This window comes from Manis pentadactyla, chromosome 2 (genome assembly GCF_030020395.1).
Source record: "Manis pentadactyla isolate mManPen7 chromosome 2, mManPen7.hap1, whole genome shotgun sequence".
NCBI classification, from domain to species: Eukaryota; Metazoa; Chordata; class Mammalia; order Pholidota; family Manidae; genus Manis; species Manis pentadactyla.
In genome coordinates, this window is record NC_080020.1 from 81158966 (window position 1) to 81176560 (window position 17595).

The window sequence follows — 17595 nt, forward strand, 5'->3', positions numbered from 1 at the left end:
AATAAAGGACATAACCACTTAAGTGTAAGAAAACACTTAGGGCTGCTCCCTCAACAGACACTGACACTCAGAGTATAGCAGGCCCCTAAAACATAAAGCCTCCTCCCTCCTTATCTGAGATGATCAGACTCAATCCCAATAGCCAACAGATTAAAACTTATGCACTCACAAAATGGTCCACAGAGATACAAAAATGTAACAATTACAGAGTTTCAAAGGAGAAAAAAACCTCAGACACAAAAATCTCTACCGTAGCATCTCTGATATGTCATCCAAATTCTGCTTAAGTTCCTTCAGGTGCTAGGGAATCCCATATCAAAAACAGCACTGTCAAGGGGAGGAGCCAAGATGGTGGTGTGAGTAGGGCAGCAGAAATCTCCTCCCAAAACCATATATATTTTTGAAAATACAACAAATACAACTATTCCTAAAAGAGAGACCAAAAGATACAGTACAATAGCCAGGCAACATCTACACCTGTGAGACCCAGCGCCTCACAAAGGGGGTAAGATATAAGCCGCAGCCTGGCAGGACCTGAGCACACCCGCCATCCCAGCTCCCCAGCGGAAGAAGAGGAGTCGAAGCGGGAAAGGAGTGGGAGCCCAGGACTGCTAAATACACAGCCTAAGTCATCCGTACCGGGAGAGCAGACACATAGTGCATGCTGTGCTGGATACTAGGGAATTGGAACAGTAAAATCTGTGAGCGGGTTCCCACAACCGGTGCCCCTGGGAGAAAAGAAAAGTGAGTGCTCTTTGGAAGTCTTAAATGGACAGGAGTCTCACAGCTGGACGGAAGCATCCTGGCAAACTCAGCCTAGCAGCTGGGAATCCCAGGGAACTCCGGACGCCCGAACACCCTGGGGGGTGGCGCAGCTCTGAGGCCCCTCACGGTGATAAACAGCCTCCTGCCCATTCCCCCTCTGGCATGGCCCCGCTGTAGTGGAGTGGCAGCCTGAGACCGGCCACACCCACAGCAGCCGCACAGAGCCTCCCCCGCAGCCGCCAGGGCCAGACTCAGAGACCGGGTCTGCGTGCAGCTGCCCAGCATAAGCCACTAGGGGTGGCCGTTATCACACAAGAGGAAGGCAATGAACAAGTGGGAAGGGACTTTTGTTCTCCCAGATAACACATGTGCCAACTGCCCACGACTGCCTCTATCGCCACCAAAGGCAGAAGAATTTGATCCAGACCAGAATCACACAGACATTCCAGGAGAGAGAACATGGGGAGATAGATTTAACCAATTTTCCTGAAAAAGAATTCAAAATAAAGATCATAACCACGCTGACGGAGCCGCAGAGAAAAATGCAAGAGCTAACGGATAAAGATGGGAGGGAAAATACAGAAATAAAACAATCTCTGGAAGGACTTAAAAGCAGAATGGATGAGGTGCAAGAGGCCGCTAATGGAACAGAGATCAGAGAACAGGAACACAGAGAAGCTGATGCAGAGAGAGATAAAAGGATCTCCAGGAATGAAACAATATTAAGAGAACTGTGTGACTAATCCAAATGGAACAATATCCGCATTATAGGTACCAAAAGAAGAAGAGAGAGAAAAGGGGATTGAAAGTGTATTTGATAAAATAATTGCCGAAAACTTCCCCAAACTGGGGGAGGAAATAGTCGCTTAAACCACAGAAGCACACAGAACTCCCAACACAAGGGACACAAGGAGGACAACACCAAGACACATAATAATTAAAATGGCAAAGATAAAGGACAAGGACAGAGTATTAAAGGCAGCCAGAGAGAGAAAAAAGGCCACCTACAAAGGAAAACCCATCAGGCTATCATCAGACTTCAAAAGAGAAACCTTACAGACCAGAAGAGAATGGCATGATATATTTAATGCAATGAAACAGAAGAGCCTTGAACCAAGAATACTGTATCCAGGATGATTATCATTTAAATATGAAAGAGGGATTAAACAATTCCCACACAAGCAAAAGTTGAGGGAAAGTTGAGGGAATTTGTCTCCCACAAACCACCTCTACAGGGTATTTTAGAGGGACTGCTCTAGATGGAAGCACTCCTAAGGCTAAATAGATGTCACCAGAGAAAATAAAATCACAGCAAAGAAAGCAGATGAATAAAATACTAACTAAAGGCAAAAAATAAAATCAACTACCCACAAAACCAGGCAAAGAAAACACAAAAGAGCACAAAATAAAACACCTAACATATAAAGAATGGATGAGGAGGAATAAGAAGGGAGAGAAAGAAAGAATCATCAGACTGTGTTTACAATAGCTCAATAAGCAAGTTAAGTTAGATGGTAAGATAGTAAAGAAGCTAACCTTGAACCTTTGGTAACCATGAATCTAGAGCCTGGAATGGCAATAAGTACATATCTTTCAATAATCACCCTGAATGTAAATGGACTGAATGCACCAATCAAGACACAGAGTAATAGAATGGATAAAAAAGCAAGACACATCTATATGCTGCTTATAAGAGACTCACCTCAAACCCAAAGACATGCACAGACTAAAAGCCAAGGGATGGAAAAAGATATTTCATACAAACAACAGGGAGAATAAAGCAGGTGTTACAGTACTAGAATCAGACAAAGTAGACTTCAAAACAAATAAAGTCACAAGAGATAAAGAAGGATATTATATAATGATAAAGGGGTCAGTACAACAAGAGGATATAACCATTATAAATATACATGCACCCAATACAGGAGCACCAACATATATGAAACAAATACTAACAGAATTAAAGGAGGAAATAGAATGCAGTGCATTCATTTTAGGAGACTTCAACACACCACTCACTTCAAAGGACGGATCCAACAGACAGAAAATAAGTAAGGACAGAGAGGCATGAACAACACACTAGAACATATGAAACTAATACACATCTATAGAACTCTACACCCAAAAGCAGCAAGATACACATTCTTCTCAAGTGCACATGAAATGTTCTCCAGAATCAATCACATACTAGGCCACAAAAAGAGCCTCAATAAATTCAAAAAGACTGAAATTGCATCAACCAGCTTCTCAATCACAAAGGTATAAAACTAGATATAAATGGTACAAAGAAAGCACAAAGGCTCACAAACACATGGAGGCTTAACAATACGCTCCTAAATAATCAATGGTTCAACGATCAAATTAAAATAGAGAACAAGCAATATATGGAAATAAATGACAACAACAATACAAAGTCCCAACTTCTGTGGGATGCAGTGAAAGCAGTTTTAAGAGTAAAGTATATAGCAATCCAGGCATATTTAAATAAGGAAGAACAATCCCAAATGAATACTCTAATGTCACAATTATTGAAATTGGAAAAAGAAGAACAAATGAGGCCTAAAGTCACCAGAAGGAGGGACACAATAAAGGTCAGAGAAGAAATAAATAAAATTGAGAAGAATAAAACAATAGAAAAAATCAATGAAACCAAGGGCTGGTTCTTCGAGAGAATAAACAAAATAGATAAGCCTCTAGCCAGACTTATTAAGAGAAAAATAGAATCAACACACATCAACAGAATCAGAAATGAGAAAGGAAAAATCATGATGGACCCCGCAGAAATACAAAGAATTTTTAGAGAATTCCTATATTCTATGAAATACAGGAATGAAATGAAAACCTATATTCTAACAAGCTAGAAAACCTAGACGAAATGGACTTCCTATAAAAATATAACCTTCAAAAAATGACCAAGGAAGAAACAGAAAATCTAAACAGACCAATTACCAGCAATGAAATTGAAGCAGTAATAAAAAAGCTACCCAAGAACAAAACCCCAGGCCAGATGGATTTACCTCGGAATTTTATCAGACATACAGACAAGACATAATACCTATTCTCCTTAAAAGTTTTCCAAAAAATAGAAGAGGAGGGAATACTCCCAAACTCATTTTATGAAGCCACCATCACCCTAATACCAAAACCAGGCAAAGACCCCACCAAAAAAGAAAATTATACACCAATATCCCTAATGAACATAGATGCAAAAATACTCAGCAAAATATTAGCAAACCGAATTCAAAAATACATCAAGAGGATCATGCACCATGACCAAGTGGGATTCATCTCAGGGATGCAAGCATGGTACAACATTAGAAAATCCATCAACATCATCCACAACATCAACAAAAAGAAGGACAAAAACCACATGATCATCTCCATAGACACTGAAAAGCATTCGACAAAATTCAACATCCATTCATGATAAAAACTCAACAAAATGGGCATAGAGGGCAAGTACCTCAACATAATAAAGGCCATATATCATAAACCCACAGCCAACATCATACTCAATGAACAGCGAGAAGCTGAAAGCTTTTCCTCTAAGATCAGGAACAAGACAGGGATGCCCACTCTCCCCACTGTTATTCAACATAGTACTGGAGGTCCTAGCCATGGCAATTAGACAAAACAAAGAAATACAAGGAATCCAGATCGATGAAGAAGTCAAACTGTCACTATTTGCAGATGACATGATATTGTACATAAAAAACCCTAAAGACTCCACTCCAAAACTACTAGAACTACTATCAGAATTCAGCAAAGTTGCAGGATACAAAATTAATACACAGAAATCTGTGGCTTTCCTATACATTAACAATGAAGTAATAGAAAGAGAAATCAGGAAAACAATTCCATTCACAATAGCATCAAAAAGAATAAAATACCTAGGAATAAACCTAACCAAGGAAGTGAAAGACCTATACCCTGAAAACTACAAAACACTCTTAAGAGAAATTAAAGAGGACACTAACAATGGGAAACTCATCCCATGCTCTTGGCTAGGAAGAACTAATATCATCAAAATAGCCATCCTGCCCAAAGCAATCTACAGATTCAATGCAATCCCTATCAAATTACCAACAGCATTCTTCAACAAACTGGAACAAATAGTTCTAAAATTCATACGGAACCATCAAAGACCCCGAATAGCCAAAGCAATCCTGAGAAGGAAGAATAAGGTTGGGGGGATCTTGCTCCCCAACTTCAAGCTCTACTACAATGCCACAGTAATCAAGACAATTTGGTACTGGCACAAGAACAGAGCCACAGAGCAGTGGAACAGAATAGAGACTCCAGACATTAACCCAAACATATATGGTCAATTAATATATGATTAAGGAACTGTGAACATACAATGGGGAAATGACAGTCTCTTGAACAGATTGTGCTGGCAAAACTGGACAGCTACATGTAAGAGAATGAAACTGGATCACTGTCTAACCCCATACACAAAAGTAAATTCGAAATGGATCAAAGACCTGAATGTAAGTCATGAAAACATTAAACTCTTAGAAAAAAACATAGGCAAAAATCTTTTGGACATAAACATGAGCGACTTCTTCGTGAACATATCTCCCTGGGCAAGGGAAACAAAAGCAGAAATGAACAAGTGAGACTATATCAAGCTGAAAAGCTTCTGTACAGCAAAGGACACCATCAATAGAACAAGAAGACATCCTACAGTATAGGAGAATATATTCATAAATGACAGATCTGATAAAGGGTTGACATCCAAAATATATGAAGACCTCACACACCTAAACAAACAAAAAACAAACAATCCAATTAAAAAATGGGCAGAGGAGCTGAATAGACACTTCTCCAAATAAGAAATTCAGATGGCCAATAAACACATGAAAAGATGCTTCACATCGCCAATCATCAGAGAAATGCAAATTAAAACCACAATGAGATATCACCTCACACCAGTTAGGATGGCTGCCATCCAAAAGACAAACAACAACAAATGTTGATGAGGATGTGGAGAAAGAGGAACTCTCCTACACCACTGGTAGGAATGTAAATTAGTTCAACCATTGTGGAAAGCAGTATGGAGGTGCCTCATAAAGCTCAAAATATAAATACCATTTGACCCAGGAATTCCACTTCTAGGAATTTACCCTAAGAATACAGCAGCCCAGTTTGAGAAAGACAGATGCACCCCTATGTTTATTGCAGCACTATTTACAATAGCCAAGAAATGGAAGCGACCTAAGTGTCCATCAGTAGATGAATGGATAAAGAAGATGTGGTACATATACACAATGGAATATTATTCAGCCATAAGAAGAAAACAAATCCTACCATTCGCAACAACATGGATGGAGCTAGACGGTATTATGCTCAGTGAAATAAGCCAGGTGGAGAAAGACAAGTATCAAATGATTTCACTTATATGTGGAGTATAAGAACAAAGTAAAAACTGAAGGAATGAAACAGCAGCAGACTCACAGAACCCAAGAATGTTCTAACAGTTACCAAAGGGAAAGGGACTGCGAAGGATGGGTGGGAAGGGAGGGATAATGGCAGGGAAAAAGAAAGGGGCATTATGATTAGCATGTATCATTTCGGGGGAGGCACTGGGAGGTCTGTGCAACACAGAGAAGACAAGTAGTGATTCTACAGCATCTTACTATGCTGATGGACAGTGACTGTAATGGGGGTTGTGGCGGGTACTTGGTGAAGGGAGGAACCTAGTAAACATAATGTTTCTCATGTAACTGTAGATTAATGATACCAAAATAGGAAAAGGTATAAAAATAAAAAAAGCATTGTCAGGTTATTCTAATAGATTTTTTAAATCTTTATGTTAGGACAAAATCTACCTTTATGTCAAGTCTGCCAATTAGCCTTAGATTTTTTTTTTCCTGAAACAAGAACAAATGTATTAATTCAACCTACTAAGAACACTTCAAGTATCTAAATCACACACATCCCTTTAGCCTTCTATAGACTACTCCACTGAGTAATATAAATTGTTCTACCTAGGACTTTATTCCAGACCCATGGCTATTCTTTGGGAACAACTTACTTTATTCAAATCATTCTTTTTAAATATGCACTGGAATTGGGGGCAATACTGGTGAAATAGACAAGAAAAGAATATTGTTGATTGTAGGATCTGTTCAATAATTTCATTTATCCAATATATATTTTTCAGGAATTATATCACACTGGTGATTCATATTGGGAAAATGTCCAGCAAATTTCCTGAATCTGCATTCAACACTAAATATTAACTGTACTTCAAAAAAACTTTGTTTTTGGTAATATCATCAAAAGAATAGTTTACTTTCAAAATTTTCCACAACCCCCATCATCTCAATTATGATTATTTAAAAGCCATGGTACCAGAATAAACCCATGTTCAAATACTAGTTTTGTCATGCAGCATTTGTGAGAGGTACCCCACTCACATTAGAAGCCTCACATTACATGCCTGAGAGCTTTCACTGGCCATAAGAGATACTCAACTTGGACAAAGGTTTCTAAATATCTTTAAAGTGTTGACCCATAGCACCCTGACAATCTCCACTTAAGTAAAGAAGACTGTCTCAAAAAGAATTATGGATTTGTTTTAAGGGATAGTTTGAACCCTATTAAGATTAATAAGAAATCTCATTAAGAGGCTATCAGCCTAGACTAAAAGGAACAGAGGCATTTCAAAATGAGAAGAGGCTTCTAGGCTTCCAACTGTCAATTAAGTAGGGAGCAGACTGAAAATGCTACTCAACTGCAAACAGGGTCATTCCTTACAGGCAAAAAAGGACTTCTCAGAAGGTGGAGCCAAAGGCATAAAAAACTAATAGATTAGGAAAAGACTTTAAGGGAGTAGAACTAGGCCGTAATCAAGGAATATACTCATTGCCCCCAGAGTAGGGGACCCTGACAAATAAGCAAGGCTGGATTTCACACTTGCTACAAACAAGGAACTGCTATGTGCCCCCTACTCCTCTGTTTGAATGGGAGTGTCTACTGAGATGATCCTGTGCTCATCTCACTATTTTGTGCTAGATATATCTTTTCAGTTTCTAGGTCTATATAGAGGGAGATACAGCATTTCCCATCAAGAGTTGGAGTCTACTCCTCCCCACTCCCTTTTTTAATCTGGGCTGGCTTTGTGGCTTGTTTTGACTAACAGAATGTAGCAGAAGTTAAATAACTCAAGAAACCCTATAGCTTCCACTCCTGCCCTCTTGAAACACTGCTGCCACTATGTAAAAAGCCCAGGCTATTCCTAGCAGAGGCCACAGGAAAGAGAAATTTATTGCTGCCCCCACTGACAGCCCCAGCAACTGCCAGATACTGAGTGAGGACACCCTTAATCCATCCAGGCCCAATCAACCTGCCAGATAATTGCAGCCACATGAGTAACTCCAGGTAATAACATTCAAAACAAATTGCCCAGCTAAGTCTAGCTTAAACAGCAGAATAGTGAGCAAATAATTGTTTTAAGCCACTACATTTTGGGATCGTTACAAATCAATAAATAACTGAGAAGGTTGTAAATAAAATAATGAAGTACCTTAATTTGATGAAATATAATCAGTAGTTCAACACATGCTTTTTAAAAATATCAACCTAATTTGATGAAATATAATCAGTAATTCAATGTTTTTTAAAAATATCAACCTAAGAAAGTGTGAATTCATGCAGTTGACATGAATGTAAAATACCACAGACCATAAACTACTATTACTATGTTCCAGATTAATGTTGAAAGATAAAGTTTGCAAAGTTAGCAAGAAATCCTCAAAATCCTTTCCAAGCACTCTCCACTCTCCAGTCTTAAATTTTAAATGGAAAAGGGAGGCCTGATATTAACTTATTGTAAAAGAAAACAAATGGATAACATCCTTGAATTATGGGTCACTTTTTAATACAAGGCTTTTAGTTTTCAACTTTAAATTTTTAAGATACCACCAATACTTTTGTACCTTAAAAGATAACATAAAAATGCTGAACTGTATGCCATTTTTAAGAGATTATTTAAATAGAATTGATTTTTGAGGCCAAACAAAATGGACACTGTACTCAATTTTAATGTAGTTCTTCTATTTGGGAGGAAGCATGTGTAGTGACAAAGAACTAAACTTCAATAGTCTGAGTCTAATCTAGTAGGGTGCACCTAGGACAGACCACATTATTTTTGGCTTTGATTCCTCAACTAAGACATGCCAAACAACTGAATTCAGCAAAGTTGCAGGATGCAAAATACACAGAAATTTGTTGCATTCCTATATACTAAGAGCGAATTAGCAGAAAAAAGAAATCAGAAAAACAACACCATTTACAATGGCATCAAAAAGATTAAATACCTAGGAATAAACCTAACCAATGAGGTGAAAGACCTATACTTTGAAAACTACAAGACACTCATGGGAGAAATTAAAGACACCAACAAATGGAAATCTGTCCTGTGCTCACAGAGAGGAAGAATGAATATCATCAAACTGACCAAACCTGCCTAAAGCAATCTACAGATTCAAAGCAAAGCTGGGGGTATTAAGCTCCTTAACTTCAAGCTCTACTACAAAGCCACAGTAATCAAAACAATTTGGTACTGGCACAAGAACAGACCCATAGATCAATGGACAGAATAGAGAGCCCAGATATAAACCCACACATATACCACCAATTAATATATGAAAACGGAGCCATGAATTTACAATGGGAAAAGACAGCCTCTTCAGCAACTGGTGCTTGGAAAACTGGACAACTACATTCAAGAGAATGAAACTGGGTTACTGTCTAACTCCACATACAAAAGTAAACTTGAAATGGATTAAAACCTGAATGTAAGTCATGTAAACATAAAACTTTGAGAAGAAAACATAGGCAAAAATCTCTTGACTATAAACATGAGCAGCTTTTTCCTGGACACATCTCCTAGGGCAAGGGAAACAAAAGCAAAACTGAACACGGGGACTACATCAAACTAAAAAGCTTCTGTACAGCAAAGGACACCATCAGCAGAACAAAAAGGCAGCCTACAGTATGGGGGAATGTATTCATAAACAATTTATCCAATAAGGGGTTAACATCCAAACTATATAAAGAACTCACATGTCTCAAAACCCAAAAAAACAAATATCCCGATTAAAAAATGGGCAGAGGATCTGAATAGACACTTCTCCAAATAAGAAATTCGGATGGCCAACAGGCACATGAAAAGATGCTCCACATCACTAATCATCAGGGAAATGAAAATTAAAACCACAATGAGGTATCACCTCAGACCAGTTAGGATGGCCACTATCCAAAACACAAGAAACAACAAATGCTAGCAAGGATGTGGTGAAAGAGAAAGAGGAACCCTCCTACACTGTTGGTGGGAATGTAAACTGGTTCAACCGTTATGGAAAGCAATATGGAGGTCCCTCAAATAACTAAAAATGGAAATACCATTTGACCTAGGAATTTACACAAAGAAAACAAGGTCCCTGATTCAAAAAGACATGTGCACCCCTATGTTTACTGCTGCACTATTTACAATAGCAAAGACATGGAAGCAACCTAAGTGTCCATCAACAGATGAATGGATAAAGAAGATGTGGTACATATACACAAGGGAATATCTTTCAGCCATAAAAAGAAAACAAATCCTACCATTTGCAACAACATGGATGGAGCTAGAGGGTATTATGATCAGTGAAAAAGCCAGAGGGAGAAAGACAAATACCAAATGACTTCACTCATTTGTGGAGTATAACAACAAAGCAAAACTGAAGGAACAAAATAGCAGCAGATTTAGAGACACCGAGAAGGGACTAGTGGTTACCAAAGGGGAGGGGTTGGGGAGGTTGGATGGGGAGAGAGAAGGGAATTAAGGGGCACCATAATTAGCAATCACAATATAAGTAGGTCACAGGGAAAACAGTACAGCATGGAGAAGACAAGTAATGACTCTACAGCATCTTACTACACTGATAAGACAGTGACCACAATAGAGGAGGTGAGGACCTGATAATATGGGTGAATGTTGAAACCACAGTGTTGTTTATGTAAAACCATCATAAGATTGTACATCAATGATACTTTAATTTTTAAAAAATTATGTTACCATGAAGCGAGAAACTTGTAACCTAAAAAGATTCATTCAGTATGCACTGTCAAAAAAAACCCTGCTAAACAGCTATTACTAGCACTCTTCAAGATTCAAAAGGAATGTGAACCATACCATGTTAAGCTAATAATATATTAACTATAATTAAATCCAATTTCTTGAATTACTACAAATATTAGTTACTATTATCTAATTAAAGCTACCATGTATTGAGCACTTATTACATGCTAAATGTTCAGCTACTACTATTAACAATCCCATGAAGAGGATACTATTATCATATTTTAAGAAAAGTAAACTCAGGTGTAGAGATGCTAACTTTCCAAGGTCACAGTTGGTTAGTAACAAAGCCAGGCTCAAATGTAGTGTTTTGAGGATTTCCTTTAAATTCTTGAGCCAAAACATTTAAACACTACCCTCAACTGTGTCTCCATGACAGCCTCAAGTTCAAACTCCAAAGACAAAACAAGAATTTTTTTGTCAGAAATGTAACCAAGGAACACAGAGTGCCATCAGCAATGAACTAGGAATCAGATCTAAATTCTAAGGCCAATTCTGCACTACCTAACCTGGATGTAAGCCAGTTAGCAACAAAAATTAAAGGTTTTAATCAAGAAGGAATGAGGATGGCTTCCAAATGTGAAATATCATATCTCTAGGCTTTTTCTCATCCATAGAATGAGATCTGACTAAATACATTTTAAGATTTTCCTTTCCCAGCTTTGAAATGTTGGTTCTATTTTTAAAATTACATTAAATATTATTTTCAAAACATAATTTACAATCTAATTATATTAATAAGTCAAAGCATATTAGAAGACATGATGATTTTCTTACCACTTATTAATTTTTCCTTCCTTTAAACAAATTTCACTCATTCTGGCATTTATACACTCTTACACTGACTTACTGAAGCCTTTACTACTGATCTCTTCTAGTTATTGAACTTGTCTTTTATTTCACTTTCCAAGCATCTGGCTACATGTTTGACTATCCTTAAGGTTAAAGATATTTCTTCAATATCTGTCGAATAAGTGAATGAATAAATGAGTGAATAGATCAAGGGACATAGAGCAAGTATTCAAAAAATACTTTTCCTCTCTAGCTTTAAAAACACATTTTAACAACTCAAGAGTGAATTCTAGAAACATCTATATAACAATCTGTTTTATTTCAAATTACTAGACATTTCCAGTTATTCCAAGTTCCTTAATGCACAATGAAAACTACTCAACTTCCATAAATTCCTTTAGTGAGCCTATCACAACCACCAGAAAAAGACTCAAAAAATGAACTGAATCCAGCAAATAATTTACAACAGCTAATAAAATCAAGTAAACCATTGTAGTTACATTATCTAAGATTATCCTTAGAAATTACTTTTATGACATAGCTCAAAAGAAGATGCTGGCAGAAGTGTTCCTAATGTAAAAGTGAAGGAAAAGCGTAAGAACTGGAAAGGCAGTGAAAATCAAATAGTTTTTAATGAAGAAGAAAGTGGGATGGTTTCCAAACATGAAACATCATATTTTGAAACATAAATTTTATTTCTGAATATTGAAAGATTTCAAATATTGAAAAAATGAACAGATTTTAAAAGAAAGATGACCACAAAGTAACAAAAAGATGAATCTAGAAACTTTCTGTATTTAAGAAGAGAGGACCAGAAATGTTATTTCAAAAATCACAGTCACATAGGAGGCAGAAAGAATTTAAAAATATGCTACAGATGCAAAATTTTACTTTGAGAAGAGGAAAGGAAGCTAGACATACATACAAAGAGTCAGATACACAGTGCTGTGACAGTCACCAAAAACAGGGAAAGACCATAAACAGGAAATGTGTGCAAGCAAGTCTTCTTCAGGCCTAACGTATCCATCCCTTGAAGCGTTTCATGAGCTTAAATAATCATTGTCCCTTGAGTGCTTCCACTTATAAAGAACAAAAACCATTTATTACTTTATGCCACAATAAATGAGTATTTAAAACTACTTTTGGGTTTAGAATTACTACAGTGACCTTATGTATTGAAGAAGAAGAAAGTGTCATGGCAATACTAGATGTCACAAAAGAACAGTCTGTGCTAAGGAAGACAATGTCTTTGCCCTAACAAGAGAATCCACTATATAAAATGAGCCATGAACTGGAAATGCCCCAATAGAAAATAGACAAATTGTCAGCTGCTGAATAATTAGCATCAGTAAACTATCTGAACTAGGAAAATCTAACAATAGTTAGAAATCTAGTGGTGGTGGGGTCATGCCCTCGCCCAGAGTGGGCCCGCCCCTAGGGAGCCGGAGAGTGAGAGCCCAGGACAGGTGGAGTTGTCACCTGCCAGGCGAGTGGCTGGTCGGGCCCGGGCGGGGGCTCGTCCTCGGGGAAAGAAAACAATAGTTTGAAATCTAACTTCAAAATATTTTTTAAATAACATTAATTTGGCAAGTTATGAAATGTCACTTTAGAATATGATTTAAGAATAATCTGATTTTCTGCAATGTGGAATGATGGAATACTAAATAATAAATTTCTGGGGATAGAAATTCTCCAAGTACAACTATATCATCTGTAAAAAGATTAAAGTTCCAGGCCAGATGAATCGAATTTTCTTAAGTGACATTGGAGGCAAAGGAAAGTCACTCAGTCTGTTATACATTTCTACAGAGCGAGTCAAGTTGTCAACAATAACCAGGATCATTCAGTTAAGATAATCCTCCATGAAGTTATCAGGCTAATAATCAGAACAGATATTTTTCCTCTTTCAGGATTCCTATAAGAGAGAAAACCAGGAGTAAAAAGATGTAAATTCAAAAACCCAGCAGTAACCCTTGTGTGACCATAAATTATAGTTACTGTTCGATTTGGGGTGAATACAAATTATACTTACCATAGCATACATATATCCAGGGGAAATTAGGAAACAACTAACTTGAACAGTTGGAAACAAATTACACGTGTAAGCAGCTGCGCTCATGAATAACCTGGAATATTTTTAAAGAGGTGTTTCTTCAGCCATTGCATTAATCTAAGAACACATAATGAACAGCTCAAGCGCCTTCCATTGCCCGTTTCCGTACCAAGCCCTATTGAAACTGGGGTTGATAAGGTCGACTCCAAGAAGGAAAGAACCCCAGTGGGAAATGGTATCCTCATACAGCCCTTGGAATCTGTGACGCATTAGGAGCTTGGAAAATATCCTGTCGTTCACCTTACTAAGAGCGGTTAGATAGGAAGATGGTCGTCCACGTGCACTATTGTTTTCCAGGTGTGTTTATTTATTTTTAACTTTGACCTCAGTACCCTCAACCTCAGCCTAAAGAGGAGGGGGTGGGGGGGAACGGCAGCGCCGCTCGTGGTATATGGGCGCAATACAAGTTTAAAAAATAAAAACATTTTTTTACAGCGTACTCAGTGCCCTCACCTCTCCTCCACACCTCTGCCATCACCCCACGCAGCTCTTCGCCACCGCAGCGGGTCCCCGTGACAACCCCACCCGAGGACGAGCCCCCGCCCGGGCCCGACCAGCCACTCGCCTGGCAGGTGACAACTCCACCTGTCCTGGGCTCTCACTCTCCGGCTCCCTAGGGGCGGGCCCACTCCGGGCGAGGGCATGACCCCCCCACCACAAGCCAGGGACTAGGGGAGGGGGGCGGCCCGTCGGGAAGCTAAAGAGGTTCCGCTCCGTCCCCCAAACCAGTGTTGCCGGGGCCAGGGTGCGACCCCCAAACGGGGCGCGGTGGCCCCGATCCCGTGTTGGGCGGCTGAGGGAAGCCGAGGGGCGGGCGCAGGGGGAACGAAGGAACTTATCTTTTTCACCAACAACGACGCGTCGCGGCGGCGGGAGATGCTGGGGACGTCGCTCACCTTGAAGGGGTTGTTGAGATCCGGGTCCGCAAACGGGTTACTGTCGAAATCCGACATCTCTCGCGCGCTTGGCGTCACCCACCCGACCCAGGTGCAGAGAGAGAGGCGAGGCCGCCGCCCCCCTGCGCGCTCACGTCGCCGCCGCCGCCGCCGAGCAGATCCGGGTGCAGCTCTTGCGGCCACCCAGCCGGCCGCGCCACTGAGCATGCCCGGTGCCACGGGCTCCCGGCTGGCAGCGCCGCTCCAGTTCGCCGTCCCGCTCCTCCGGGCTTGGATCCAACGTTCCGAGCTTTGGCTACGACCGAGTAGGGACTAGGGGCGGAGGGAGCCGGGAGCGGAGAGCGCCTGTGACTCGTCCTACGCTTCGTGGACCCGACCGAGATTCCACATCTTGAAGAGGAATGCGTCTATCTGGACCTGATTGTAGTGTCAACGAATCGAAGTCGAACCCTGTGACTGAACGTGACCTGGGGAAAAGGTGGTACTTTGTGGCCTAGAAAGACACACATTGACCCCACTTCTCCAGGTTGGGGAGGTAGCCTGGAACGCCGGCTGCACACCTGGGGAGGGCGGCCTATTTCAGCACGCTGCCGGCCCGGGGCTGGAGAGGTGCGGGGAACTGGGGGATTTCTCACCAGTCGCCAAAGATACTGTTTCCGCAGGGCCCTGCCCTCGCACTGAATTCTGCTCGCACGCCCTGACCCCACCTGGGAATCCCAGCCTCCCGTCTTCCGGCCCCGCCGACTCTAGGTTACTGCCAAATCCCGGAGTCTTGGCTATACAGATCTGGACTGGCTCCACGGAGGGGGGAGGTTGGGAAAGATAAGATTCCCTACTGAGCTCCAGTCCCTGCTCCCATTCCCCGGAACCTGCAAAGAGGCTACTTATCCGGAAATGATAGGGGGAGAAAGGAGGGTTTTACAAGTCCAGAGATCCTGGCTCTCAAATTAATTTTAGTGGATGATGAAAAGATGGCCTTTTTTTGTTTACTGTGAGGCATATGGACGCAAAATACACACCTCTGATTTTTTCCTATTCCTTCCCCAAAACTAGGAAACATTACCAAAAAAGGCTATGTGTAAGGAATTTTTCGTACTATTCGCTGTCCCACCCCTGAACTTGATAAGAGGGCATCTCTTTACCCATTTTCTTCTTTCTGCTCTAACAGAAAAGCACTTAGCATATGACGCTACAAAGAGCCAGAATTATTTTCACTTTGTAGGTGCCTAAGATTTGGAAGAAACTAGAATTAGTCTCTATAGGCCTTCTGGGGGCTTACGCTATGCAAAGTCAACTGGAGGATGATATGTTCTCCCCACTGTGAAAACACTAGCTAGAGATGATGCACAAAAAATACATTTGCTGTAATCTCTCTTTGGAGTAATCCAGGTTGAGATATACAAAGAAGCTGCTCCTAACAGCCATCTAGGATTGTCAACTGAGTGACAGCAGGCACGATCATGGCAGAGCTGAAGATCTAGATATGAAAAAGCTATCTGATACACTCACTGTCCTTTCTTCAGCAGCTGCTTGGTGTCTGCTTAGTGCTCTAAACGTTGGGTTCAAATCCCAATTCTGATATTATTACCTGTACTACTCAGTTCATCTCTCTGAGTATGTTAAGGGTTCTTTAGGAATTAAATAAGACATAAAAAATTGTCCTGCATGTATTTAGTGCTTAATAAATAATGGATGGGTCTGAAAATGGCAAGGAGGCCCAGCCTATTGTTCTTACGTGGTTTTTGTCATCACTTCGGAGCTTGATCCAAGGCCAGCTTATCTACATCTCTCACAGCTGTGGCCTCATTCCTTCCACCTGTCCTCCAAATGACTCAACTAATCACCAGCTATTTATTATGCATCTACTATGTTCCAAGACAGAATCGGCTGAGCCTGCATTGCAGGATGGAAGTTCCCAAATCTTCTGTGTGTGTTCAGCTAATGACATTAGCACCTAATGCAGACTTCATTGTTACAGAACCACTTGGAATACTTGTTAATGCAGACTGTCTTGCCAATGGATTTCAGCCCCGGGCAAGTTCGCTATGGATTCAATGTGACCAAAGAAATTGACAGCAAAACATTCTTTGGGGTGAAAGGGTTTTTTACCCCGCTGTTCTCCCAGCGGGAAGTCGAGCACTAGCGTCTCTGCCCCCACCCAGAGCACTGGGTCAGCTCTCTATATAATAGCTTATTGCCTAAAAGTGTGGAAGCGGTAGCTTGGCAACAGGCCAGTTAGATCATCAGGTGGTTTAAGTTCAGTGAGGATCCTAGCCATTAGTAAGAAACCTTTCCAACTTCCCCACACAAGACACCCACTGCTCCATTTCTATCCCTTAGGTTCTGCTTTATGAGCTTGAGGTAGGGACCATGGATAACCATTTTTTATTTTATATTTTAAATGTCTTTATATACAAACTACCTTCTTTTGCCTAAAGGTATAAATAGATTCATGACACACATACTGGTGGTAACCATTTGTTTTCTTTATTCTTTGTCTTCCCTACTCTTTTCCCTATGTTAACAACCTAGTAAGATACTTTCAATATTCTTATAATATTGTATATCTATGTACATAACACATAATTATTTATAACATATATATTCAGGCAGACATTTACATTCATTCATAAAGTGTTTTGACATTCTCTTGAAAAAAAATGGGATCATGTATAATACATCTTTTTCTGCTACTTATTTTGCTCATGCAGTGATATGGCAGAATTTCTCTGTGAGATACAAACTGGCTCAAAGACAGCCTAAGGTTTCTTACTACAGTATACCACAGACATATCACTTTTTATGTGTGCCATGACTGTAGAGATGGAAACAGCTAGGAAGGGTGGCCTGGTGAAAATCCTTCCAAATCAACAACCTTGCGTATAATTCGTTCTTTT

The 17595-nt window shown here is 40.1% G+C and overlaps 1 protein-coding gene across 2 annotated transcripts in view; it reads right to left on the minus strand.

The window, feature by feature from the left end:
• Positions 1–16096, minus strand: part of SCAMP1 (secretory carrier membrane protein 1) — a 171276-nt gene extending 155180 nt beyond the window's left edge. Inside the window, exon 1 of one of the 2 annotated variants that reach the window (XM_057494069.1) lies at positions 14699–16096. In XM_057494069.1, the coding sequence (XP_057350052.1) occupies positions 14699–14905 (207 nt within the window). In that variant the 5' untranslated portion in view covers positions 14906–16096. The remainder of the gene's footprint in view (positions 1–14698) is intronic. The other variant, XM_036914139.2, reaches the window with a different exon arrangement.
• Between the last annotated feature and the right edge of the window lie 1499 nt (positions 16097–17595).